Here is a 22,926-nt window from a genome sequence, read left to right on the forward strand (position 1 = left end):
TGTGTGTGTAATACTATGGTAATACAGTATGTATATATATGTGTGTGTGTGTGTAATACTATGGTAATACAGTATGTATATATGTGTGTGTGTGTGTAATACTATGGTAATACAGTATGCATATGTGTGTGTGTGTGTAATACTATGGTAATACAGTGTATATATATGTGTGTGTGTGTGTGTGTGTGTGTAATACTATGGTAATACAGTATGTATATATATGTGTGTGTGTGTGTAATACTATGGTAATACAGTATATATATATGTGTGTGTGTGTGTAATACTATGGTAATACAGTATGTATATATATATGTGTGTGTGTGTGTGTAATACTATGGTAATACAGTATGTATATATGTGTGTGTGTGTGTGTAATACTATGGTAACACAGTATATATATGTGTGTGTGTGTGTGTGTAATACTATGGTAATACAGTATGCATATGTGTGTGTGTGTAATACTATGGTAATACAGTATGCATATGTGTGTGTGTGTAATACTATGGTAATACAGTATGTATATATGTGTGTGTGTAATACTATGGTAATACAGTATGTATATGTGTGTGTGTAATACTATGGTAATACAGTGTATATATGTGTGTGTGTGTGTGTGTAATACTATGGTAATACAGTGAATATATGTGTGTGTGTGTGTGTGTAATACTATGGTAACACAGTATATATATATGTGTGTGTGTGTAATACTATGGTAATACAGTATGTATATATATATGTGTGTGTGTGTGTGTGTAATACTATGGTAATACAGTATGTATATATGTGTGTGTGTGTGTAATACTATGGTAATACAGTATGTATATATATATATGTGTATGTGTTTGTGTGTGTGCACAGCTTCTACCTATCTGCTGACACAGCCACCTATGCACATACACATACTCACAGAGTGGCTTCTGCTTTCCAGGTGAGTGCTGATAGACAAAAACTGGTTAACGAAACTAAACCATGGACATCAAACTTACCACTTCTTAAAGTCTTACAATGAAACTTTTTCTCATTTCATCATTTTTTATCAAAAGTCATTTGCCATGAAACAGACTAAGTACTTCTTAATTTTTAAAAAGTATCTCCATCTTGACATTCAAAGCAAAGAAAAATATTTAGCTAAATATTTTCTGAATGGATGAACCGCAAACACCACCTTGCTAAGAATTTAAAAGATTTATCTCTAGGAGGCAAGGGGCAATTTAAAACTCCTAGGAATTATCCCAGGTTGTAATACTTTAATATGTTTGAAGACAAAGCAAAATTATTGAATAAGCCTTGCGAGCACACTAGTCTAAGTAATATTCACATCTGTATCATCATTTCACCCTATTCTATTTGTAATCTCAAGAGCATGGACCACGTTATGCTATCCTCTGGGCGTTCCCTTGGGCAGAATGTTCTAAATACTTTTAAACACCCCATCCAAAAATGGTCCTTACAGAACCAGGTCCGAGAAAAAGAGAATGTGTGCTCCTAATGCCCATCACCTGGAAATGAATGCATGGCAGCTGACTTGACTGAAATCACCTGCTTACAGTTTTGTTTGGCTTGTTTCTAAGAACACAAATGCTGAGGTCATAGTAAATGACCTCACAGGAGTGGAAAGGACTACCCAGAAGCCCCCTGGGCACACGTGTGTCATGTCCTCTCTTAATAAATGTACAGGGGAAACCCCATTTCACTTACTTCATGGCCCACCTCTTTTAACTCAGGGTGTGATATTAACATTTTACTCCAATGAAAAATGAGGGTGCTCTCAGACTTCACGTATTTGAGACAGCAGATAAGCTGTGTTTAGCAGGTAGCTTAAAAAGAGTGGCCCACCAACCAGATTTGGAAAGAAGTCAGAAGCCCAAATGAAGAAAACTTTCCTGTCGAGACTACAAGGTGAAAATAATGCTCTTCTACGGCTCTACTGAGAAAAGTGAACTTTCCAGCAAAAAGTCAACAGAACATCCAAGTGTGAGGAACTGCGTTTAGCAGATTCTCCATTAAATTTGCCTTCCACATTTATCATTTCCCATTAGCTGCATACCTGTCACATCATAGCTCAAGACACAGAACTGGTGTGTGTGGTGATGGCGGTGAGAGGAATGTGCTTTCAGAGCACTCAGTTCCTTCAGATGATTTAATTACTACTATAGCGAGAGATTCATGTTTGTTCATGTGGGTGAACTTAAAAAAATAGCTTTTTAAACAATTATTTAATGATATTAATCTTAAGCAAAAATAAGTCTTGTTGGAAAAATAAATAAAAGAGAGAAATTAAATATCTTTATTAAACTCCCCAATTCTAGAAAGGAAATGTTAGTCTCTGAAATAACGTCTCTGGTTATATGGCATAAGCCCTTTGTCACAAGATGCTTAGAAGAAATTTTTTCCTGCTGGTGTGGTATGTTCTATGGAGAATACACAGTAGTGCAGTTACCTTGACAAATAAAATGACACAGAGGTCTGTGCTGATTTGAAACCATCATGTACCCCAGAAAAGCCAGTTCTTTTAATCCTGATAAATCCTGATAAACCCCATTGTTGGGTGGGACCTTTTGATCAGATGGAGGTGTGACTCTGCCCATTCAAGGTGGGTCTTAATTAGTTTACTGGAGTCCTTAAAAAAGCTGACATAGGGAAACATTTAGGAGAAAACTCAGACACAGGCATTTGGAGATGCAGAGGACACTAGAAGCTGGGAGGGAAGAACAGCAAATGCTGCCATGTGTCTTCCCATGCGACAGAGAAACCCCAGATAGAGAAAATTAGCTTTTCTTCAATTTTTTAGCACTGAAAAATAATACACTTCATTCATGGGAGCAGCACACAGAAACCGCCAAAGCAGACCTGGACTGTGGGTGTTGCCAAAACGAACTGGGAAAACAGTCAGAAAACAGATGGGACATGATCCTTTGTTTAGCCTATCCAAAGAGTGGAGTCCTAGCCCTGAAAGCACCCCAACCACTACAAAAGAAGACTCGGATAAGGAGCTGCAGGTGGTCAAGGAAAAAGGCAGAAGGGCAGCGGGCTGGAGACTGACCTCCATCCCAGTCCATGCAAACCTGTGTCTCTCTCCCCAGGTGATGGCGAACACATCTGCTCAAATTAGAGCTTCTCTCTTGTCTAACATCTGACAAGAACCACACGCTTCCAAGCCAGCCCATCAGGAAAGAGCTAAGTGGGCTGTGCAGGCATCTGACAAGAGGGACTGCAGAATGCCTCATGGAAGGAAATGTAGAGAGGCAACAGAAAGTTCTGTGGTCCCCAAAGAGGAAATTCTAATTCACACACAAGTAGAAAAGGACATTAAGAAAGAGTCCAGATATCAGAGTCAGATGTTCCATCCATGTACGCCATATCAAGGCAGCACATCTGGGCCCTATTTTATATTAATGGCCTAGAGAAGATCTTTGGGAAAAAAAAAATTCCAACCTTGATTTTGGGCACAGAGCTCACAGACAACCATAAAGAAAAAGAAAAAAAAAAAAAACTAAGCAAATGTAATGAACTAAAAAGTTGTACATTTAATCTGGAGTGGTTTTAGTATTCCAGTATTAGATCCAGCATTAGAAGACCAGACCCAAGACCCTATCAAAGCACACTACAATGAAACACCTCAAAGTGGTGGGAGAAATATCTGCCTACCCCATCAGCCAACTTAGAGCAAGTGATTTGGGAAAAAAAAATCAAAGCCAGAGGGTAGAATGGAGGGCAATGACATTAGCAAAGTTAATCTGGTGTCGTTGACAAAGCAAAGGGCTTTGAGAAAGCCAAAGAGGGAGGCATTTGTTCTTATGATGGAAAAGACAGCTTCAAGTTAGAATTTGGTAATTCATTCTACAAAAATCAGCAAACATAACTGATTGTTGAAGCTACAGAGTGTCTCATTCTTTATGCTGTTTTCCTTATTTGCCTCTTGCTTATAAAAACAGAGTAAAGAGTGAGAAACTGACATTCATGAAAGCACAGTTCAGGGAATATCCTGGGGTTGGCGCATGTTCATCGTGGTAGCTATAATTTCTAGAAACACATGGATCACCATGATTTGTGGTATAAAGTAAAAGACCATGTTTAAGTTCTTCAATCCTAGAGCAGGAATTTGTGTCATGTTTCAGGAAAACACCCAAGTGAAAGGTCAAGGTTGGGTGTTTAAAAAGCTGCATGGTCCCTGCAGTACAAATTAAATAAAGGAAATATTAGGACTTGTATTCATTTAGCTTTATTCTACCTTTTATGTCTTTTGTGTATGCTTTGTAACGTGTGCGATATGTTGGTACAGCACTTCAGGCGTGGATTTATAAATAAATACACTCACAGGGGAGTGTGCGTTCCTGACCCTCCCTGATCAAAGACATGCAGCCTTGCACACAGGACCGAGTCACCCAGACAGGTACTCTCCCGCCACCTAGAAAGGCGTCCCCATACTTACGGTCATTTTCTTCTTGAATGTGAATATTAACCATATCAATACAATTCTGAATTTCATTCCAGGTTAAGTTATCTTGCCCTTGGGATAAGGCTTCTAGTCTAATGGAGAGCAGTGTGTTTGCATAACTGTGGAAGAAAAAAAACAATCATGATGCCAAAAGGAGACGTTTCTTCTTTGTTTATGGTGTGTATCTTAAATTTTGGGGCCAAAAGTACATACAAGGAGGTTAGACAAGGAGTAGAAAGGCAAGCAAAATTCTCTTGGGCAGCTTTGTCAATACACAAACTCATTTTGTATTTTCTTAAAGACAGTTTTTTGGAAAAATGCTGTCTAATGGAAGGCTTAAAAATCCAACCTCATACCTAACACAAGCAAAATCAGAAGCTCTCAACTCTGTGGAATTATTATTATTTTAAAACTATTTTCAGTTATTCACTGATTTCCCTTTTGGTTATCTTGGCTCTTTGCACGCTGCCACGCTGCTCTCTCACCTTGCTTCTGCCCCTGTCCCTCTCTCACTGTGCACAGTTCTCTGGAGAACAGTTTGGTCAACCACTCTTATTTTTTCTTGTCTAGAGACATCTTAGTGAAAAAATTATCCACCTTGTTATATTACTAAGAAATTTTCATTTCTCAATAATCAATTTTCCCATTTAAAAATCAGAGCACCAATGCTACAACCAGAAGTTAACATGAACTAGTACAGCCAAAAATAAAGAAACTCAATAGTTTAGTTTGCTTTTGAATCCTAATCCCAGGGAAATAAAGGACAATCCTCTATACACACAGGAAATAAAGAACAGTCCTCCAGGGACACACAGATCCGCTACGCAATTTTACTTCTCAATAGTACACAGGAATTTGCTAAAAACAGAGGTTAAAAAAAGTAGCATAACATTGAGTTGGAAACCTTTTCCCTGGTTGTGACAAACTTTCTCAAAGTCCTGTATTGCTCTAAGTTGACAGTAAAGTGACTTCCATTCTATGGCTTTGAAAAAAACATTGTTCAAAAATAGGAAGTGGTGATGTGCCTTCATTATTTGTAACTAAATGTGGCTGCCCCGAAGGCAGAGCAGAAACTGGCTGGAGATTACATTTGAGAGGTTACATCATTCCAAACTAATATTGAAATACTAAAACTACTCTTGAGATTAAATGGATGACTTTTTAGTTTATTACATTTGCTTAGTTTTTTCCCTTTTTCTTTATACCAAGAGTGACAAACCTAAGCAAATCCTCTTTCTGCTCACCATTAGTATATAACAAACAATACTGACCACAATACAACATGCAAAAAGGGCACCTTTGCACTGGTGAGCACTCTTTACAGCCCACGCCCTTATGTAAGAGAGTGCCAAGTTCTTATGGGCATTTCGTATGCTAAATGCCTAAATGATGGCCTAACAGGAGTAAAATGAGAGAGGTTATGAATGAATACGGGAAACACACACTCAGACATTCTCCATTTTTTGAGATATAAACAACTAGTAAAATGAGAGAGGTTATGAATGAATACGGGAAACACACACTCAGACATTCTCCATTTTTTGAGATATAAACAACTAGTCAAAAATGTAGCATTTTAGGATTAACAAAACTTTTCTATATGACTTTTCTATATGACTCTAATTTCAAGTACTAAAGGTGTCAATTTCTGGAAAATATTCTGTGCTCTCCCCAAACAGGTCTGTGAACTTCCCTTTCCCTTTTTCCTCAGAGCTTCCTTTGCCTTACGCCATGGATAGGCTAGAAGACTTCACCATAACAGACTAGGAGGGCTTCGAAAAGATTACCAGCCTAATTTGACTCAGTAGGAGTTTATTAAGCACTTACTACCTGAGAAAGGACGTGGCAGGCGCATGTCCCTGTACTTCTAGGAGCTTTAAGACTTGTGGGATAAACTCAAAAAGGGCATAATAGCAGAATACAGTAAAATTCATAAAAATAGAAACAATGGGGTTCAAAGGAAGCCAAAGTGGAAGGAAATCATCACTGGTGGAGTACCTTCCTTGTGAGAGGCCCTGGACCTCAGAACATGCTGCAGAGTCTTTAAAAATTGGGGGTTTACAGATGAAGAAAGGAGGGATCAGCAAGCGAGCATCAAACTCATTGTTCCAATGCCAAGGCTCACGCTCCATCAACTACGGTATGCTGGCCCCCGGAGGGCGTGTCTTTACCTGGGGTGGAGGGCAGGGGGAGGGGGCAGGGAAATGATCCTCAGAAACATAGTCTCAGGTGGGCGGGGCCTGGAAACTCCAAGGCTGGCTCAGCAGAGACTGGTGATGGGCTGCCTGATCCCAGCCGGGAGAGGCACAGTATGTCCAGGGACCAGAAAATGATTCAGCTGAGCTGAAGTGCAAAATCTGAGTAGGGCTCAGCCAGGGCTAAGGTCAGATGAGAACAGGAAACAATACAATAGCAGTCATTACAAAAACAGCAACATTTTGGAACAATTCATCTGGGAACAGTATATGGCTGGAGCTGCTGCTAAGCTAACCCTCACTTTAGTGAGAAGTAGACAGAAGAATCTTCCTGGGTTAATAGAGGCCCAAGGGTGCAAGGATTTGGAAAGGTGGAGCCTAAAGGAGAGTTGGTAAGGTGGCTCTGCCCAGCGCCTTTGTGCCATGATCAACATATTTGATCATCAAAATGAGCGTCTGGCATAGGGTTGGGATGGGGAGTGGGATAGTGTGAGAGGGTAGTGGCCAGGGATGCTAAACCAGTGGGTCAGTCTTGGCATAACTATCCCACCAAGATGCTCACTGTGGCCTGTTAGACCCTCAGCTCCCTAAGGGATGGACAGCTCTGCTTCCAATCTAAAACCAAGGGACAGTGGCAGAGCCTGGCTAGGGGAGAATGGTCGATTCATGACTGAGGAGAGAGAAGATGCAGGGAAGACCAATTTGGAGGTTACTGCAGAAGCAAAGGTGAGAAGTCTCAATGATGGTGGTAGCTGGAAATGAAACATTTCTCAGAGGCCTGATGCACATGGACTGGCCACTCCTCGGGAGAAGTGAGCAGGCTGGCCGCAGTGTGAAGTGCCTGCAGAGAAGATTCAAGCTGCGCTTGAGCAGAGAGCGGTGCCGTTACAGAGACAGTGAAGGGGAAAGAAATCACCTTGGAGACAGATTGGGGGGAGTCTGCAGAATCAGATGACTGTACAAGAGCACAAGTTTCCCCAAGAAGATTAAAAACAAGGAATATCCCTGCCCTTCTGCTACTTTTTTGGCCATTCTCTACATAAACAAGTGGTCAAAGACCTGGGCGGGTGTACATACAAGGGCATGAGCTGGGCTACCCATTAGCACAGCAGTTATGGAAAAGGTTCTGAAACAGCTTTTCCTTGTCAAGATCTATGCGGACAACACCCCCTGGCGGCCAAAAGAATCAGCTGGAAAAGCAACTGTTCTAACCTGGGCTTTGTTTTATTGCATCCTTACTTTGCCTTTTTAATCTGATCCTTAATTTTCGCTCTAGATGTGCTGTAGTGTCTTATAATACTATCATTGTGCTCTCTAGTAGCATATTTTGAGAACATTAAATGAAAGATACTAAACTGAGATATGATCCATTGCAGTCTCAGGAGAACTGGTTTAGCAGTCAGAAAAGTGGGTTTGTCTACGGCCATATCACCACAAACGCACCTATCTCCTCTGACTGCAGAAAAGTGGGGTTTGGGGCCTGCGATGGCATGAAGTTGTATGTGCTCCAGAAAAGACCCTGTTCTTAAAGCTAACCTGGTCTCGTGGGTATAGACTTGTTGTGGGTGGGACCTTTTGGTTAACTTATTTCAGGTGAGGCTACACCAGGTAGCTCGTAATCCTCTTACTGGGGCCCTTTATAAAAGCATGACATAGAGAACAAGACAGAGAAACTAAGATACAAGCTAAAAGGGGAAACACACAGAAGCTCAGAAAGAAAGCCACAGACTCTGAAGGCAATAGACCTGGGGAGAAGGGTCAGCAGACGCTGCCACGTCCCTCCAGCATTTGGCAGAGGATCCCAGGTCGCAAGCAGTCTTCCTTCAGGAAGAAGGGACCGTTCTGTTGATGCTCTGATCTGGCAATTTTCACAGCCTCAGAACTATGAAATTATAAGCTAATAAATCCCTATCGTTAAAAGCCAGTCCATTTCTGGTAATCTGCAAATCAGCAACTTGAGCAAACTGAAACAGGGCCAAGTGCCAAAGCTTGAGTCTGTAACTCTACATGCAGTTTCTCCATCAGAAAAATAAGAGGACGGAACTGGATGATTTTTAAAGTTGTATCCCACTGTACCACATTCTGTTTTCTCCCAAAGAAGCCCAATGGAAAGCGTGTTTTCCACACTTCCTTTATTTTTAGTCTATCAAATACTCTTTGCTATTGACAAAACCAGTCTTTAATTGCCACAGAATGATTCTTTTCTGATCCTTTTTTGCCCCCAAACGGAATAATATAAAGAAGCACTCTAATATTAGAAGTATTCTTTAAACCAACTGGATTAGCCTTTCAAGAAATGTGAGCAAGGATGTTTGGATTTTCCCACTAAGAAACAAATCCTTTAATTTTTAAGATCTGCTAAAGGTGTACTTCTGCTCCGAAAGAAGCGTCGAAAGCCCAGATTGGCCCTTACCGTTCCACATATGCCTCGTCCAGATTGTTCAAGCCCATGGATGGGCTCTTGAGTTGATTCTGCACAGACATAAGATCTCTGGTTTCCAAGGCCTGGTTTACTAAAGCAACAGCAGACAACATTTCTACTGCAATTGAAAGTTCCTCATGGGCCAAGTAGTTCTGTTGGAAAACATAAGGCAGCATAAGTTCCCCAAATCACACACCTCATGTATATGCAGGGGGCACTGGAAGGAACATTTCAAGGAGTAATGGAAAGTCTAAGATTTTGAGAGCCCAGTTTAAAGAGTGGTCATTAGTCACCTACTTTCTGACTTTAAAGAACAGATTTATAAATGTCTCCCGGGTTTTCCTGAGATTATCATTTTGGGGACTGAGTTAATTATAACCAGCAAGTTATGATACCACAAAAATCTGCATCCCCATAGCTGACTGCCACTCCCAGCTGTGCCAGCTGCTCACAAGTTCAGTCCTACCACATAATTCAGCTTAGGACTGGATGACTTTGTCAGTGCTGTGAGGGGGAGATGATGTTTTAGCATAGCTAATATTCTTCAGTCTGAATGAAGGGTAAAGGATCGGAGGGCAAAAGTTCACCTAAAAGTTATAATCCCATAAAATGGAAATCAGTATCTTTAAGCCAAGGCTATTGATGCTAATACTAAAAGAAAAATTCGTCTAAATCACATTTCTATAACTTGGGTTGACATTTAAAAATATATCACAGGTTTAGATATTTAAGGAAATCTAAGGCAAAGTTTTTGGAAAAGCAAGTAAGGATCTCCAAATTTATACGGTTTATAAAACTGGATTTAGTTTACTAAAAAAAAAAAAAATTAGATTTTTCAGAATACCCTCCTCCTTCAATGTTCTCTTCCATTTAACTTTGTTTTTTGCATGCTGTATGGTGGGGGTCACATTTCATTCTTTTTCCATGTGAGTATCCCACCATTTAACTATTTTATACTGTCTTGGTCTGACTTCAAGGGGAAACTGCTTTCATCATATTGCAGGAACATAATAAAAGGGAGCATGAAAAAGTTTTAAAAAGAGGTGATATATACCTTAACATTAAAGATTATATATATTTAAAACATTATCCATTATATTCATATTAAAATACATTACTATAGCTTTCTAGATATCCACAGAAATTTCGCAGGGGAAAAACAAAGCATAATTTTATCTCCCAAAGCAAATGGGAAGAAGGAGTTATCATAGGGAACATGTAAATAAGTTTTATCCAACCAATTGACATTAATTATAAGTTGACCACATCAGGAAGTAGAAAGCAGAAAGGAGTCATCTGAGATTGATTTCCTCTACCTTTCCAGTCAACTGTTCACTAACATCTAAAACGGTAAATAGCAAAAAGGATCAGCTGACAAAAAGAAGAGTGGGGTTGTAAACCAAAGATGGGCTATTGGCCAGTTGAGGATAAATGACTGTGCTACTGGGAACCTAGCCCTGACCTTCAAGCTAGAGAAGAGAGAGGAAAGATTAATGAAGAGAACCTAAATGTAATTTAAGAAAATAGTCTATTTATCTTTTATTACAAAAATAGAATATTTCCATTAAGAAAACAGGAAGTCTTGATAAGAAAACACATCCTGCCACCTAAGCTCTTAAATGCATTTTAAAAATGCCTTCATACATAATAAAAAACTCATTTTTATTTTCATTTTCTTATAAAAGAAACAAGCTAATGCTGTATTTTCATATCATTTTTCCATTTACTCTAGAGATCGTCTACGTGTCCAGTTCATTATTCTTCCATGCCCTCATTTTTGCTGTTTGGGTTGGACTCCCAGCACACAGAAGTAATGAAGATTAAACAACCTCTTAGTAAAATAAGTGGTTCTCTTCTGTTTCTCAATATTATAAATAATGCTGTATAACATCCCTATAGATAAATCTTTTTTTTGTATATTTCTTTTAGAATCATTTTCTGGAAATGTAATTGTCAGGATAATGGGTAAAAAAGAAAGCTTTTGAAACAAATTACTACGGTTACTCGCCAGTAAGATTGTAAATTTACACATCTACCAGCTGTGTCTGCAAATGATGCTTCTCTGTATTTACAGCTACATTGGGTTTAATCTTTCTAATCTCTACCAATCTCATTTTTGAAATAATTGCATTTTATTTTAATTTTCATTTATTTACCCCCAATCGAGTTTGAACACCTTTTGGATGCTTGCCATTCGTATATTCCTTGTTCTGTGAACTGCCTGTTCATGCTCTTGGCCGTGTCCTCTTTTTATTGGTGGAAGAGTATGGTTTCCGATATTTGAGATCAAATGTCCTTCTATGTTTTCCTTAGAATTTTTAATTTTTAAATTATTTTTTGCATTCAGCCTTTTAATCCATTGGAAATTTATGGTGTTCCACAATAGTTTTAGTGAACTAATGTTTTCTTTCTGAGCTAATGTAAATTTTGGTTAAATACTTGTAAGGGGTTTCACTTATTAAATAAGCCTCTCACCACCGTTTTGAAATGCTACTTTCTCACATTTTAAATTTGGCTCTGCTTTCGGTACTTTTTATCCTGTTCCACCGCGCGCTTACTCCTGTCCTCTTTACCATGTCTTAACTACTGAAACATGCAGATTAGTGTTTGATACTATTAGCAAAGTAGGAGCATACATTTACAAAAATCAAAGCCATAACTATACCATTCTTAGTGGCAGATTTATAGGCAGGTGGATTCAGCGCTTACTTTTCTAAATCAAAATATTACATGTCTAAAAAACCATTTTAATACAGCTGAAAAATGTTCCAAGTTCTTGGACAGAAAACACACAAAATCGGAGCGGCCTGTTTTACGTGCCTTTCCTAGCTGCGCTCTCAGAGCCTTTACGTAGCTGAAAGGCGGGCGGTCCGAGAGGCCACGGAGCTGGCACAGGCGGGCCCCCGAGCCCAGACGGGGGGGCCGGCGAAAGGCCCCTGACCCCGCCGCCTCCCCGGTGGCCTTGGCCCGCAGCCGCCCGACTCACCGCGGCGCTGCGTCTCTGCAGGCTCAGGAGCTCCTTCTGGTACATGGAGGCGGCAGAGGGGAGCACGGCGGGCAGCTGGGCCTCCGGCCTCTGCAGCTCGAACAGCGTGCTCGCAGGGCAGCCTTCCCGTAGCGCGGCGTTGATGCGGTCCACCGCGGCCAGTCCTGGGGAGGGGCGCACACCGTCAGCACCCATCCCACCCCACCCCGCCCAAGGCGCGGACGCCCAGCAGCCCCCTCCCGGGACCCGGCGCAGGCACAGCCTGGGAACCTGCAGCCCCGCAGTTCGACGTCAGGCCAGTTTCTGGGGCTGGTCCCTAGAAGCGCCTCGGCACTGAAGGAGCCGGAGTTCAGAGTGGCTCCCATCCAGCATGACTGCCCCACGCCACTGCCTGTCGGGCCCAGCCGTGGCCCGGCCTCCTTTCTGGAGCCGCCGGGACCGCGCGGGTCCCCGAGCGTGGGTGTGACTCCCCGCAGGCCTGAGAGCCGGCCCTGGTCTCCCCGCACCCTGCGGGTCCTGTCGGCGCCCCAGGGGGACCTGGTGAGAGGCCAGCCCTGCAGGGCCCTGTGCCTACTGTTTCCTTCAGCACCACGCTCTTCAATGCTCAGGTTCTATGAAGCATCAGTCTCAAGAAAAAATCCATTTCAAGTATTTTTTTCTAAACATTACAACCAAAATTCACGATGAAGTAAGTCTGTACTAATAGCATTTAAAAAAAAGAAAATTCCTGACCCTGCAAGGGTCTTTGTAATGCTCTTCCACCACCTGAAGCAACCATAAGCTCTGTGATTTCATCACCAGGTATAATGTTCAAAAGAGAACAAAGAGCTGAACTTTTCTGTCTAAACTGAGGGTGAGTGGGACACAGATTCAGCACGTGGGTATTCAGAGCACAGACGGTGAATCGCTGACGAGGTGGAAGGAAGCGTGATGACCTGCCGCCTGGGAACGCCGAGCAGAAAGGACCGGAGCGCTGCCCCACAAAGAAGGCCTCGGGACAGAAGGAACGACGCGCACACAGATTTTTAGAGCTTTCAAGGGTTAGTCTCTGTCCCCTGGTATGTGGACAAACTGCAGCTAAGATTATTCTAACCCTTTCTGACAAACGACAAATTATCTTTCCTAAATATGTTGACAAAGCGCTTCCCTCAGTAACCCTTTTACTAAGATACATCATTCACTGGCAGGAAAAACTTATGACAAAAGGAATCTTTCATGTTATCTCCCCCAGCCCCAAACTGACACCTAATCTAAAGGACCATAAGAACCCAAACACATCTTTTTTATCCTTAGAATTAAAGAATTTCAGGAAGTTAGGTCAATAGTCGCATGGAGTTTGCTGTTCGGGTAAAACCATCCAAGGTTTTTCAGCTGCACCTCTGATTTCTCTGCACAGGCTCTTGCTTCACCTGCGCTAATAATTACTTTTATACAAGTGTATGGTAAAATATTGCCAGGAAATCACCTCCTTAAAACTCTCTTAATTCACCACTTCTTTTTTAAAAAAGCACTCTCTTACATTCTGCATTTAACACAAGTTTGAGCCCTGACCTTATGAGAATACATGATGCAATAAGGAGAATGCGTGAGCCAAACCCAAAAGTTAAATGACTGCAGTTCAAACAAAGCAGAAGCCCCTACAACAGAGCCGCTGACATTATGGTCAAAGCTGTCACCTAAACCATTATTATGGCTGATAATAATGTAGAAACACTAACAGTTTAATAACTTACACAGCTGGGGAAAAGCTTGTCAATGTAGTTGTTGTTATATATCTTAAACTGGACAATAGTCTCATTGTATCACCGAATAAAGTATGCTTTAAAGAGTTTTTCAAGACTACTGTCAGTTCTACTGTGCTATAAATTTTCAGACGGGAGAAATGAAAAACTTTGGGATAATCATCTTCTACACACTAAAGCCATCAAACAGTGGATGTGCTTCCATTCCAGCTGGCTATGCCATTAGTCCAAATCGCTGTGTCTTTTACTTAAAAATGGTGAAAAACTATTGCCAATTTGGTATTAAATCTGTTGTCAGAAAATTGCTGTTTTGGGTGAAATATTACAAAACATTTTTATAAGGCATTTTATTTAACATGTAAAAGAAATGTGGTTTAGTGGTTACAAACTTTTCAATGATAAAGGATGATAGAAGGCTACAGAAGCATTTCCTCACTAAGCTTATGCGTGTTGGATGCCTTGCTGGTGATATTATTTTCTTCCTTTAATTCTTTTCTGTCAAGCAATATAAAATTCTCAGCTTTCCAACCGAGCAGAAGGAAAAACTTGAAATCATGCTCCATGCATCACTACTGACATATTAGAGATTTAACGGGAATAAAAGAACAGGAATACATGCACCCAACTGTTACTGTATTGCCTTTAAAAAAACTAAAAAGCCAAAAAAGCAGTCAGCCTTGGGTTCTCGGCAGTTGTGTGTGCATGTGACGTAAATTCGCAGACACACTCAGGTGTTAACTCCCACATATCCCATCAACCTACCCTGGACTGCCTCGGTCACTGCCTGAACCCCTGAGCGATACACACAGATGTGCATTTATCTGAAGGCATTACAGCAACAAAGAAAATTCAAGACAGGGAACTTCATCTAAGAGGTTAAATAGAGGGCAAGGCTTTTTTGGTAATAAGTGAACAGTCCAAGTTTAAATATGATAGAGGAGTCACATAATTATTAAATGAGCCCAATGCACTCATGGGGGTGGGGGGGGGCGTGTATGGGATATGTAGACTGAACTAGGGGAAATACATGTCAAATAAAAGTCCTCTCTTGTGCTCAAGAATAAATTCCATCAGGTGTGGGGGAAGGGGGAGACAACAAATAAAAAGACTAATACAGCTAAACCTGTATGCTTTTATTTTAATTACCTGCATTTTCTGTGCCTTGTCGTCACACGTCTGAACTAGGTACCAAGAGGAGGTTAACTGCGTGACCGCAGAGAGACTCTGGACCCAGAACCCCCTTTATGGGGCTTCATTCTGCCTGTCAACAGCCGCAGTCCCCGGGACTAAAGCTACACACGGTGAAGGGAAACAGCTCTCAAGGACAGCAGACTATTGATCAGGAAGTACTAAAAGGCAGAGGTGACAAAATAGCTTTATAGAACATTACCACTTTCTCATGGGCAAGGAACTGCAATCTTAAAGATAACTTTCAATTCAGGCATTTTTGTTGTATTTCACTTTACTGTGCTTTGCAGGTTTTTTTTTTTAAACAAATTGAAGGTTTGTGGCAACCCTGCATTGAGCAAGTCTGTTGGTGCCATTTTTCCAACAGCCTGTGCTCACTTCATGTCTCTGTGCCACATTTTAATTGAGGTACGGACATTGTTTTTTTAGACATATTCTATTGTACACAACAGACTACATACAGTACAGGGAGTAATGTGCAATGGAAAATAAAGAAATGTGTGTGACTCCCTCGATTCTGATATTTGTCTTAGAGCGGTGGTCTAGAACAGAACCTGCACTATCTCTGAGGTATTTTGAGCCTGTTTTAGCTCAAAAAGGGACAAGTTCAAAATATGAAATGTGCTGTGCTTATGATGAAACAGGAGGGTATAATAAACTAGCTTTAAGATACTTTGGGAAACTGTCAGATCATGAGCCATAATTAAGAGCAGCGATGACATTTAGTAGATTTTTTTTTTCATTATATGACAGTTTTACAAGGATACAAGTTTAGAGTTTTGCTGGGATTTTGGAAAATAAAGTTTGTATCTTGTGGAAGAATCTATTTCCTTCACACAGTACATTACTTACTGTTGACTTCCTTGATATTTTCTTGGATTTCCGCTTGTGTCAACAGTTCTTCATATGCATCTCTTTCTTCTTCTGAAATGCAGCCATTCTGCAAAACAAAGTCTTCACTGATTCCTGAAGTTCAATAAAAGGCTTCCAGAGTTCGATTATCAAAAAGCAGGAATGCTTAGAGTGATAAAATCTGTCACTGACTTTTATTTGAAATCAACAGAAACCTTTAAGGAGGGTCTGCTTTATGCAGGGCAGGAGGGTTGGATACACTTTCCAAGGTCAAAAGCATTAGATTGGACCATTTGGTACTGCCACTTTTTATAGATTAAAAACAGTTGGATACTGGCAGTTTCATGTGATTCACTCTACTACAATCAAAACATAGATGTGAAGATTCTATAGGAGAAGTACCATAAGCATTTTTAGAAAGGACTCACTAAGTTGGAAAGAGGCAAGAATTGAGGCAGGCCTGGAGAAACAGTAGCATTAAAGGCAGAAAAGGCAGAATAGGGCGGAGAGGGCATGAGTTTGTCACGATGGTGAAAAAGCTTGGCCTGCTGGGCTGCAGTGTGGGTTGTAATCAGAGTCAGCTAAAAGAATGGGGAGATCAGTTGGGTGTCCTGGAAGCCTCTCCTGAAGGCTAAGCTAAGGACCTTTCCTGAAAGAAGGCAATAGGGTGACATCTGATTGCACTGAGAGCTTCTACCTCAGAGAGAGGTTGGCTTGGAGAATGACAGGGAGCAGGGAAGGTGAGGCAAGAATCCTGAGACAGGCCAGGTAGGGTAAGAGTAAGGCAAGAGTGGTGAGATGGCAGGAGGCAGCGGATTCAAGCCAGGCAAGAGAAAATCAACGGAAGGTGCCAATGGATAAGACAGGGAATACACAAAGGGTGCTGAGACAATACGGTGGCCACGGCAGACCAGGTAAGTCAGGAAGGGGCACATGTCTGAGAAGAGCGGGGTGCAGGGCTTGTGGAGGACAGCTCTGAAGATATTTAGAGGCATATCGAAGAACCAGAGCTGGGAGAAGCTGATATAAAGTCGACAGCTGGTTTCTCCACAAGTAGTTGAGAACAACTGAGGAAGTGCTGGGAAGGGATTCAATGTTAGACTTTGAAGAGTCCTCCTATTTAGAGGGAAAAGGAAGAAGGGCAGACACTACGCGATGTAGGGGAGAAGAGTGACAGCACAGTCACCTGTGGGCTAGGGGAGCAGAGTCTCAGGACAGGTGGGGCAGTGTGGGGACAACTAGGCCAGATGCTGGCAAAAAGCCAACCACTGAGAAAAGGACGATGTGAAGTGACACTTTCACAGACGGAGCTGGAACTCGCATGGCAAGAGCTCAGGACAGGCATGTCGGTGAGGAAGCAGAAAGCTCTGAGGATAAACAGTTTTCAGGAACCGACTAGACAGAAGTTGGTAAGTATGGAGTTCGGAACAGGGGCACGCTGCCAGGCTAAGGAGAGCTGCCTCTCCTGAAACATGAAGGGTCAATGTCAGGAAAATACGAAGGGAGTGGTTTCAACCACACTGGATTATTAATCTCTACCGAACAGCTGAAAGGTCATTTCAGCACTAGCACCCCACAAAGAAAGGCCTTCAGCTGGTGCCTCCTCACTGTCCAGGGAAGTGGTGCGTTTATGACCCAACCTTCACTCTTTCTAGTCTATAATATTCATCATAAAAGAAACAATTTCCTCACACACGGCATGTTCTTTCATCTTTACATTTCATCAAACCAACTGTCTACAGGTATGAAGATCACAGCAATTTCTGAGCAACTGATTAAAAAATACCTTTATCACTAAAGTTTTTTCAAACAAGCAACTTACAACTGCATTTTTTAAACCTATTTATTACTCAGAATCTAAATAAGTACCTTCAGTCGGGCAGTTTCCTCTTTTTTCTTTTTGGCTCCCCAGAGCTCTTTCTGATATTCCTGTGCAAGACTGTCATCCACGAAATCTAAAACTGCATTTGGGTTTCTCAGCGCTGCAATGGTCTGCTCTGCTATTCCTTTCTCAATAGCCTCATTAATAGCTATAACTGCAGCGTGCACTGAACAGCAAAGAAGAGAAAAAAGATTTTCATAAGCAAAAGGCAATATTGACAGTTGTACTGACTCTGCATTAATTAAAGCAGCTTTATTTTCTTCTTTGGCTTCCAGTAAGCAGGCTAAAAAAGAAACATGAGATGTGTTATTGAGCCCCTCCCTGATCACTTCCCTCCCACCTCTCCTACCTCGGGTCCTGCTCTCAGGATCTGGTAAGTAATTCCTAACCATTTATTCAGTTTGCACTGAATGCAAAATGACCCCCACACTTTGTCAACCACTGAGGCACTGAAGATAAGTCTTTGCTCTCTGGACAAGGCGATATGGACAGTTTTAAAGTACCACGTTGTCACCAAGAGATGCCTTGTGATTTAAGTTGCAACACTAAAAAAAACCTCAAAGTGATGTATGCAACAACTAAAATTTAAGGACCCAGAGGTAGAGAAATATTTTGGAGAATGGAGATACTTAATGTACATTGCACAAACAGTTGTCTAAAATCCAAAATGAATTACCTGATTTTGTTCAGACATCCTCAAATTAACCATCTAAAGTACATATAACACAGACTTCCAGGGTGTTTAACTTACCTCCTAAATATCTTATTTCATATAATCAAAACTAACAATCCAAGTCTCGATAACCATCCATTTAATGGAAAGTTTGGTTTTGAGTGGACTTACATGCAGCTTCATCCACGGAGAGCTCGTTGGCCAGAATGCCACCTATTTTGCTGAAAGCTGGCATCTGTATTCCATATTTCTCGAGTTCCTTTCTCATATTACTGATTTCCTCCTCTGAAGAAGAATTAAAAAAAAAAAAGAAAAGAAAATCAAAGGCAGAGATGGAGACAGGAATGCACGTATTCATATCAAGCAACGTCCGTAAGGAAGGTGGCCCATTCCGAAACAAGAGCTTAGGAAGAGTCCAGCCTCAGCCTCTCGTTTCATGAATGTGGGGAAAAGGAAATGCAGTCAAGGACAAATGAGATAAGTTTTATCCTCTTGTCAACAGAGGAAGAAAAGGATTTGGTAATACGAAAATGAAATGGGTAATTTTCATCCAGATTGTAAAAAATGATAAAGAACGCTACCTGTGAAGTCTACTTTTCCCAATAAATCCTGGATCTGGGGAGCTATTCCTAGTTTGAACAGATACAAACTGAAAGAGAAAACATAAAATAATCATCATAAATCTTCAGGATTTTTTATTTAACGGAGAGGTACCTAAAAACATCACTAGATCTAAACCACATTCATTTTACAGATGAGAAAACCGAGTCCCACGGTAGCACAACCTCGGGTGGGGCCAGGACTACATCCCGGGCGTAAGTCCCCGCAGGTTTCAGTAGCTCACTTTACTTCTGCAGACAACTCTTCACCACCCACCTGTAAAGAATAAGAACCTCATCTAATCAGAACAGCAGGCAATTTAAATGCAATAAACATTTATTTGTACAAACCCACATGGGTCTTATTTTGTTGAAAATACAGCTTGAATTATGTCTTGCTTTTCAATATCCCTCCGAGTGCCATCCACTGGGGAAAAATAGATGTATATATATATTTTTACATTTTCTGAAACCACAGCGTGGCAAGCTTTCAGCAAGTGGGCGATGTGAAGGGTGAACCTTGCTGAGTGGATAACGGGGAGTAAACGGCACAGATGTGAAAGAAAATCCTTTCAGCAGGAATGCTGGCAGCTAGTAACCTACCCGGGACCTGACAAAATGAGCTGAGAGCTGGCATCTGAATTCTATGAAGAGATAAAAACATATGGTTAACTGATTTTTCATCATTTAATCCGGGAGCCATAGTTTCAGTTTCTTATTTATCCTCTCCTTCCCACTCCAGGCCCCATGATTAAACCTAGAGACCAATTTAAAAATTTCATTTCCATCATGTTGAGTGAAATCAGCTGGACACCAAAGGACAACTACGGTATGACCTCACTGGAATGAAATAATTAGAATGAATCTCAGAGTCAGAATCTAGAATATAGGTGTTATCAGGGAGTGGGGTGGGGGAAGGGAATAGGGAGTTGTGTTAAAATGTGCAGGGTTTCTGTCTGTGACGATGGACATGCTTTGGTAATGGATGCTGGTGATGGCAGCACAGGACTGGGAACGTGTTAGCAGCACTGAATTATACATATATCTGAATGTGGTTAAAAGTAGAAAGGTTAGATTGTACATATGGTAATAGAAAAATTTTTTAAAAATCCATGGATACAGCACAGTGAACCCTGATTTAAGTCATGAGCTATAGTTAATAGTGCAATCAGAAAAGCATGCTTCATCAACTGTAATAAATGCATCACCCCAGTGTAGTGTGCTAATAACAGGGCGGCATACAGGAATCCCGAACTTAGGCAGGACTGTTCTGTATTCTGAAAACTTCTCTAATAAAAAATCAGTATTCACTTTATCACTGATAGGTTTATAAGTTATGAGACTTTAATTAGATATTAGAAATTACACAATAGTATATATGGGAAAATGAACTGGGAATACATTTGATAGCTTGAAATATTTCAGGGTGATTACTTTAAATGTTGAGTTGAATCTGAGTAGTTTATAAAATACATGAAATTTCAGGAAAACACATTAAAGGACTTCAAGAACAAGCCTTCTTACTGGTATTTAAAACTAATTCTTTTTTTTTTTTTTTTTAAGGTGCATAGTCTGGGATCGAACCAGGTCTCTTGGCATGAAAGGTGAGCATCCTACCACTGAACCATTCGTGCACCTTAACACAAATTCTTAAGATGATTAATCAATGCAAATAGCATATATTGAAACTGATGGGATTTCTTTGACTATCATTTCCAAAAAAAAAAAAAATTTTAAATACATGATCAAAGCTAAAGACTAGAAATTGATAAAAACGTAAGCATAAGCTGATTAATAAATTACATAGAAAATCATTATCCAGAGTTAAACACTTAATGTTTTGATATAAATAATCTGTTCTGCAACAGACATATCTGTTCTATATATTTATATAGTATTCTAAAGTAGAAAAGTACTATAACCTACTTAACCAATTGCTGCTATTTATTCACCCTTGTAATTACGCTGTGATCTACCTATTTCGAGTCTGATACAGGATATAAGAACACACATACATCTTTGGGCTTATTTCTAATTTCTTACACTAAATCCCTCAAAACAAGATTTACCAATACAAAGGGTATATGAATAATGAAAGCCTTTAATACATATTTAACATATATTGTCACATTTCGTTCTTATAAGATCATACCCATACATTCCTTATGAGTAAAGGGTTAACAAAACTCTTTCCTCTTCTACAGAAGAGTATGGCTGATATTCTTCTGAGAATAAACTGATAGACTGCATTACTAAACAACCTTGCTTAGAAGAAAAATAAGCCCTGATTGATAAACTTCAGCGTGACTGAAAGGAATGAGAAATACCTAAAGGCCCCATATCTTTGGATTTTCCTGAGGTCAGAGACTCTTATAACTGACACGTGCTTTGCAGGGGACAGGAAAGCTTTGCTGTGCAGGTGTTTCAATAGACACTGATGCTGGGGGCATGCGATTTCTAAGCCAGGGAGGCCCCCACACTAATAGGGCTGTCTTTCCTTAGCACCCGAGCTGTCACTTGGGGTAAAACAGCTGCCATAAGGCTGTGCAGCGCTCGACCAGGCCTGCTGTGAAGATGCCCATTGAAGCGCCAACCCTGCACGTGGCTCTGCTGGCATGCCAGGCTTCTGGCTGCTCCAGCCTTCTGAGTCCAGTCATCCTGCGAGCCTGAGCATTCAGGTGCACCTACGATGATGCCCCCACCATGGGCACAGCCCCATTCCACCACCCACATATGGGAACACCGCTTTCCTTATCACCTAATCACCGCAGGATATTACCCACTTCACCATCTGATTGGTTATTTAAATCTGCATTTCTCTTTTGTTAGTTGTAAGGGTAAACATTCTCATACACTTATTGCCCATTTGTATTTCTTCTAGGAAAAGTTTTCAAAGGATTCATGAATTTTAAAGATTCTTTTTTTGGGAGAAATTTACCTTTCTCTATTTTTCCTCCCCTTTTCCTCAAAGTTACAACCAAAGGAGAGAGAATAAATGGCTAAAGACAATTTTACATATGGTAATTTAAGTTTTAGTACTAAATTCCACTATGAGATTCATATCTTATCCACAGGGAAAAGTATACTAGACTTGGAACAGTCTTCAATGTGAAAGAGGCATTGTGCATTCATAATTCAAAGCCGGAAGGACAAGCTACATTCCCACTTCTAGGTCTTTAGAGATTAACAGGGATATAAAACTGTTTACATAACCTCTAAAACTTTATCAAAAGTTCATGGCAAAAAAAAAAAAAGCTCATGGCAAACAAGACATTATAATTAAAATTAGATTATTAAGGTATCATGCTGATATTTTAAAAACCATAACATTTTATGAACCGCTTCTCCATTCATTATTAAGTAGAAAAATTTTCAGTTATAAGGAGCTCATATCACACGGAACAAATGAAATGCCAGCCTCTTCACTTGTTCCTTTCTAGTAAAGGAACTACAAAATAAACAGAATAGAAGAGATGGGCATGAGAAAGCTGCAAAAGGATTCTAGGCAAATAGAACCAAGCCAGCATTAAGACAAGAGACTAGAGCCATATGTGATCGAAAATTTTTCACTATATCACTCCAGTTTCTTTTATAATAACTGATTTAATTTTCTTCTGCCCTTTTAAAAACTAAATTCAAATTACATCTGGTCTAATTTACAACAGAAAATCACAAAAATAATTCAGAGAGAAGTTCTGAAAAGGTGACTATAAAATTTAACTAGGGGTGAGCCACAGTGGCTCAGCAAGCAGACTTCTCGCCTGCCATGCCGGAGACTCGGGTTCGGTTCCTGGTGCCTGCCCGTGCAAAAATAAATAAATAAATAATTAGGAGAACCCCATAAACTGTCTTCTAATAACATGTTTCATATCTATTTCAATAATTAATGTGTTGTATCTTTAGTGTGTATTAAGTATATTAATATCCCACCAAAGCTTTTATTTATCAG

The 22,926-nt window shown here is 40.4% G+C and overlaps 1 protein-coding gene and 1 long non-coding RNA gene across 5 annotated transcripts in view; one reads left to right on the forward strand and one right to left on the reverse strand.

Moving 5' to 3' along the window:
* Positions 1–22,926, reverse strand: part of IQGAP2 (IQ motif containing GTPase activating protein 2) — a 312,092-nt gene that overhangs the window by 102,206 nt on the left and 186,960 nt on the right. For all 4 annotated transcript variants that reach the window (XM_077139395.1, XM_077139392.1, XM_077139393.1 and 1 more), the window contains 7 exons: positions 18,960–19,027; positions 18,550–18,663; positions 17,693–17,871; positions 15,824–15,911; positions 12,042–12,205; positions 9,047–9,207; positions 4,433–4,557 (listed from right to left, as the gene is read on the reverse strand). In XM_077139395.1, coding sequence (XP_076995510.1) covers positions 4,433–4,557; positions 9,047–9,207; positions 12,042–12,205; positions 15,824–15,911; positions 17,693–17,871; positions 18,550–18,663; positions 18,960–19,027 — 899 coding nt within the window. The remainder of the gene's footprint in view (positions 1–4,432; positions 4,558–9,046; positions 9,208–12,041; positions 12,206–15,823; positions 15,912–17,692; positions 17,872–18,549; positions 18,664–18,959; positions 19,028–22,926) is intronic.
* Positions 19,891–21,711, forward strand: LOC143665685 (uncharacterized). The gene is made up of 3 exons (XR_013167174.1): positions 19,891–19,955; positions 20,541–20,581; positions 21,480–21,711. It is a non-coding gene; the product is annotated as an uncharacterized LOC143665685 (long non-coding RNA).

Source organism: Tamandua tetradactyla, chromosome 21 (assembly GCF_023851605.1).
Source record: "Tamandua tetradactyla isolate mTamTet1 chromosome 21, mTamTet1.pri, whole genome shotgun sequence".
NCBI lineage: Eukaryota > Metazoa > Chordata > Mammalia > Pilosa > Myrmecophagidae > Tamandua > Tamandua tetradactyla.